General features: G+C 42.1%; 1 protein-coding gene and 1 long non-coding RNA gene across 2 annotated transcripts; one reads left to right on the top strand and one right to left on the bottom strand.

The window, feature by feature from the left end:
- The first annotated feature begins 6 nt into the window (after positions 1-6).
- twist2 lies at positions 7-2,145 on the top strand. Its single transcript, XM_008329040.3, has 2 exons — positions 7-583; positions 2,064-2,145. The coding sequence occupies exon 1, from the start codon at positions 19-21 to the stop codon at positions 547-549; it is 531 nt and encodes a 176-aa protein (XP_008327262.1). The 5' UTR covers positions 7-18; the 3' UTR covers positions 550-583; positions 2,064-2,145.
- On the bottom strand, positions 461-2,134 carry LOC107989786 (uncharacterized). The gene is made up of 4 exons (XR_001761295.2): positions 2,022-2,134; positions 1,168-1,464; positions 714-831; positions 461-569 (listed from the first exon to the last, which is right to left on the bottom strand). It is a non-coding gene; the product is annotated as an uncharacterized LOC107989786 (long non-coding RNA).
- Positions 2,146-5,740: the final 3,595 nt, after the last annotated feature.

The following is a 5,740-nucleotide window of genomic DNA, read 5'->3' as shown; positions in this document are numbered from 1 at the left end:
CATTTCTTAAAGAAAGAAATGGAAGAGGGCTCCAGTTCCCCGGTGTCCCCCGTGGATAGTCTGGGGGCCAGCGAGGAGGAGCTGGAGAGGCAGCAGAAGCGCTTCCCCAGGAAGAGGAGGCTCAATAAGAAGTCCGCGGAGGACAGCAGCAGCAGCAGCAGCAGCAGCGGCGGCGGCGGAGGCAGCGGCGGGAGCCCAGGCCCCGGGAAGAGAGGCAAGAAACCCAGTCCGAGCAGCAGCCAGTCCTACGAGGAGCTGCAGAACCAGCGCGTCCTGGCCAACGTCCGGGAGAGACAGCGGACCCAGTCCCTGAACGAGGCCTTCGCGTCTCTGCGCAAAATCATCCCCACGCTGCCGTCGGACAAACTGAGTAAGATACAGACTCTGAAGCTGGCCTCCAGGTACATCGACTTCCTGTGTCAGGTGCTGCAGAGCGACGAGATGGACAGCAAGATGTCCAGCTGCAGCTACGTCGCGCACGAAAGACTCAGCTACGCCTTCTCCGTGTGGAGGATGGAGGGAGCCTGGTCGATGTCTGCGTCCCACTAGCACCGGGAGACCCCCACTCACTGATGCCAAAGCGGTGGGTACAGCAGCAGCAGCACAGCAGCAGCAGCAGCACCGATCTAAGCAGGGTTAGAGCTGGACACTGAGGTTCACAATATCATAATTAAAAAAAAAAAAATCTAAGATTTGAATCCAGAGTAGATTACCGGGGTTCCTCCAGGATTTTACGCACACTTTCTGGCGCCTTTCTGGGTACTTTGGCTCTGACTCACTTCCCTCTCGTGCTCGTGTTTTTTTGGCCGTTTCTCAGTTGAAAATCTCGGCCTTTGTTCCAGAAAAGAAAAAACAGACTAAAAACAGAGAAAGTGTCAAAATTCACACGGGGCCGCGCAGCATCTGCACCGGTGGACGACGGGTTTAAAAACCAGGTCTCCCCCCCAAAATAAATAATATTAACAACATTAGTGATAAAAATTAAATATAAAAAATAAACAAATGATAAAGAATGTTGATCTACAGACGGTGGGATTTTCTGCCTTATTTTTTAGGAGAAAAGAAAAATCCCTGATTTATTTATTTTATTTTTTTTAATCCTAAACTTCCTTGATGTTTTATGACGCGGTGGTTGAAGGAACAAACAACAACAACAACAGTCTGTACCTGGCCGCATCAAAACGCAGCTGCTGCGCCACCACGGATAATTTACATCCACAACAGAGAAGCTTTCCGGTCCAGACCACAGGAATGGGCAGCGAGGCTGGTTCTGGGAGTTCACGTCAGTGCAGGGCCATAAAACCCCAGGCAGCTGAGGCTGAGGCTGAGGCTGGGGCTGAGGCTGAGGCTGAGGCTGGGGCAGAGATGGGCTGCAGGGCTGAGGTGGACCAGACCGTGGGCAGCATCCGACCTGGACCTCAGAGATCCAGATCATTTAGTTGAAGTGAAGTCATCGATTTAAATCTAAAACACAAAGTTGGACACAGTTGAACTCTTTATTACTTTATTACTGAGTTTCTGTTGCTGGTTAAATATTATTATTATTTTTTAACGTTTTTTTTATCAATTAAAGACGATGTGGTATTTAATTAATTTAATGTTCTCAGTACAACAGGAAATAAAATTTTTTTTTTTTTTCATGCACAGGTTTAATTTTCTTTGTTTCACAACCTTGAACATCAGCAAGTTTAAAATTAATTTGTCAGTGACTTAAGTCTGAACACGACTTTATATATTTTATATATATATGTTACCAAATGTTTAGCATTAAAAAAATAGAGTAATTAAAAGTAATTATATAATTTAAAAGTAATAATTTTGTTGTGATTATTTAAATTTTGGTTTGTAGGAAAAAGAAATGCACCTGAAATGAAAAGGAGATAAAAAAAAAAAAAGATTTTTCACAAAATTTACTGGACAAATACATCAGTCACTGTGGGGACGTGAAGCAGCATATTTACTGTATATGTATATATATGTGTGTATATATGTGTGTGTATATATGTGTGTGTGTGTGTTACCTAAACACACTCTAATGTCCACCTTCTTCTCTCCGTCCTCAGACTGTTTACTGCTCAGATGAATGAAGACCAAAGGTGTTGAAGAAACGTGGACCTCAGAGAGAACGACACACGACCGTCTGTGGCTGCAGCCTGGACTAATGAGACGGTCCGGGGGACGATGGGGGACGGTGGGGGACGGTGGGGGAGAGGGACAGAAGGTGAAGTGGTCAAAGGTGTGAAGGAGCTGAGACCCAGCGTGTCAGCAGACAGATTTGTTTCTTTTTCTTTTGTTGCCAAAGACTTTAAACCAAATTGAATTAAAAAAATATAAATATATATATATTTTATATATAAATAATAAATGAAATGATATAAATAAATGCCTTTTGTACATAGACCTGTAAGAGCGCCTGTACCCTGTGAAAAGGACCAATGCAATTTTAGAGTCATTCCTGCATGGATTTATTTCTGCAACTTTCTCTGTCAAAACTCAAAAAAAAAAAAAAAACTCCGTCCTTTGTAAAAAAAAAAATTTTTTGTAATTTTTTTTGCTTATTTATTAAAAATATTTTTGAACAATTTTATTATATGTTCTATTATTATAAGTATTATTATTATAATTCATTAATTTAATTACCTCATCTTCTACCAAATAATAAGGATAATGTGGAAGACGGGGGTGGACGTGTGGGGGAGGTTGGGTGAGGACTTTGGGTGAGGGTTGTCCCCAGATACTCCACCAGTTCATGGCATAAATATTCATATATATATATTTATCATTATTATTATTATTATTTGTTGTTGTTGTGGTCACTCTAGTTTGGCTCGACACTCCTTCATCCCACGACTTTTTCCTTCTTTTTTTTTTCTCATTATGGAAAAAAAAAAAAAGTCGTCTTAAAAAAAGCCCTCCATAAAAACACAGCCTCATTAACCAGTGGAAGGAACTGGAGCCAGTTTCAGACGGAGTCTTATAAATGCTTGTCTGCTGGAATAACGACTAATCATTTCAAACGACCTTCAGGCTCATAAAGGAGCAGGGCGCCCCCAGTGGGCACAGATAAGGATGAAGAAGAAAAACAAAAATTTTAAAAGACAGGATGGGAATTCTTTTTCTCACTCACTGCGTTCGGATCAAAGTCGTGGTCTGATGTGATCCACTGATCCACACGGAGTGAGAGAGGAGCTGCAGTGGAGACGGAGTGTGATGTCATCACCAGGACCAGGTCGTCCACTGTCGGTCCACGTCCCACATGTTGATGTGAAGTTCTCCAGCAGCCGTGAGTCTTCTGTTTCAGATGATTGACAGGAGTGTTTGTCAGAACCAGAACCAGAACCTCTGGTCCAGAGTCAGAGTGTGGCCCTGACGACAACACAGGAAAACAAACAACAGTCACAAAGAGAATTTAACCCTTTGTCCTCCACATGTTTAATTCAAACAGATAATTAATGAGCAGAACTGTGATCGTGAACTTATAACTGAACAATTAGTTGTTTTTGAATTATTTATCATAACTGTGATGTATAGCCTGGTTTAAAATAAGAATAATAGAGGTCAGAATGACCCCTCCCGAAAATATTTGCACTTGTTGCTTTAATACTCGGCTGTTATTCCTACAAAGCTGCTATTCTCGTTAAACGAAGGAAATAAAATTACACCTCGTTGCCGTTTTCCGAGTGTGGCAAAAATTAAAAAAAAAAAATTCTAAATTGGCACCATGCCTTTTTACCCTGGAGGGGGGCCCGCCCCCCACTTTGGGAACCGCTGATCTATAGGGCAGTTAAAGAGAAACAGGACAACGTTGTAATCTATAAAAAGTCAAATGTTATTCTAATGACAACGTCCGTCACAGTCACAGAACCGTTCTCATCAAAGGTGTTCCAGAACCCGACTGTGACGTTCTGGGCACCGGGGTCTCAGACTGCGGAGGGCGGCCCCTCTATCTGGACCGGTCTGTTTGATACCTGCTCATTATCCCAGGCCCTCACAGCTGAGCAGCGCTGAACCACCCGGGGGCCGCCGCTCCAGCGGGGCGCGAGATCCAGATGTTTCCCGTAAAATCAGACGGAAAAAGCTACAAAACTTTAATTTGCAGTTAAAGGGGAATCAAGTGAGGGTTTACACTGTGTGAGTTTCTACGTTCGTCTGGTTCAATAAAAAAAAAAAAAAAAAAAAAATCCCAAGATTAGTCTTTATACCACTCGGGGGGGCTGATGTTCCAACTGCCATCGTGGCTGCGCACAAAGTATTCGTCAGACTTCAGAAATGTATTGATCCTCCTCTGTTGACGTCTTGTTTATGTCCCGACTGTTTAAATATAGGAAATGAGGCAAATGTGATAAATCACTGCCATTAAATCACATTTACTTTGTTCTCCGGGGAACGCATGAAACGCTTCGGAACCAAACCGCAGTTTGAATCCAATCATATTAAGTCGACATTAGATTTCAGCCAAGAACAATAAATACAGCGCTGTAAAGCTGCAGCCACGATTTCCTTTTCTAAATCATCATCGTATATCTGTGTTACAAGCACACAGCGTCGAGCTTGGTGAATGCTTGTCCACACACATACATAAAATACATGTAAAATATATGTAAAATACATATAAAGTATAAATGTAAAAATATATATAAAAATATATGTAAAATATATATAACATACATATAAAATATATGTAAAATATATATAAAATACCTATAAAATATATGTAAAATATATATAAAAAACATGTGTATATGTATATACAGTTTGTACACATATCTGCGTGTATAAATATAAGCATGTGTCCATATACAGATACATACATACTGTATATGTATATATATATTTACGAGTGTTTATGATCTGTATCAGATGTTTTCATTTGTTTTTTAACTTTTCCTGACCACACGATGGGTTGCCCCTCTGAAGAATTACCTTCTGCTTCTGTTGCCGTGACAACTGAATGTCATCCGTCACCTCACGCCCTACTGCAGGAGTCCCCGTCATTCCAGAGGAAGCCAGAGTCCGCCTGCTGGCAGGAGGAGTGAAGCCGCAGCAGTGACTGTGAAAGCAGTCGATGTTTGTGCAGATGCTTTCCTTCAGGTCCTCCGAGGGCCTGATGTGTGATCTGGGAGTCGGCCATGACAGACTCTTCAAACAAAGGCCTTTTCCCCTGATTTCAAAGGAACAAACACAATCTGTAGAAGACGGAAGAAAACAAAACAATGACTAAATAAAACTCTTCAATGTGAATGTGTGTTTACTGTGAGTGTGTGTGAGTGTAATCTGGCTCTGGGCCTCAGAGGACGTCATCATCTCCTCTGGCATCGTCCACTGCCCATCTGTTCTACACACACACACACAATAACAACACGTCTTCTCCAGCTCCTCACCCTCATCATCACCGTCACAGTATATTCCTAATCTTAATCCTGACACTGACTCTAATCTGACCTGACTTTAAACCAAACTTCATCATAGCCGTACCAGGAACACACACAGATGCTGGTTTTTGTGTTTTGTGAGTACCTTACTCACGATATATTTCTCTGTCGAGTGTGAATTCACAATAGTAAATTCTTCACACCGCCTACAGTTCACAGCAGGATTAGGTTGTTGATGTTCACTCGGAACTGACCGGAGGTGTGAATGTGTGTGGTCACATGATCTGGTTGGAGTCAACAAAGAAGTAGAATCAGGTCAGTGACACTGACGCCAACAGTCGCACTGACATCAACAGTCGCACTGAGAC

This window comes from Cynoglossus semilaevis, chromosome 16 (assembly GCF_000523025.1).
Source record: "Cynoglossus semilaevis isolate Cse_v1.0 chromosome 16, Cse_v1.0, whole genome shotgun sequence".
In the NCBI taxonomy this organism is placed as follows: domain Eukaryota; kingdom Metazoa; phylum Chordata; class Actinopteri; order Pleuronectiformes; family Cynoglossidae; genus Cynoglossus; species Cynoglossus semilaevis.
This window is presented reverse-complemented; position numbering and strand designations above follow the sequence as displayed.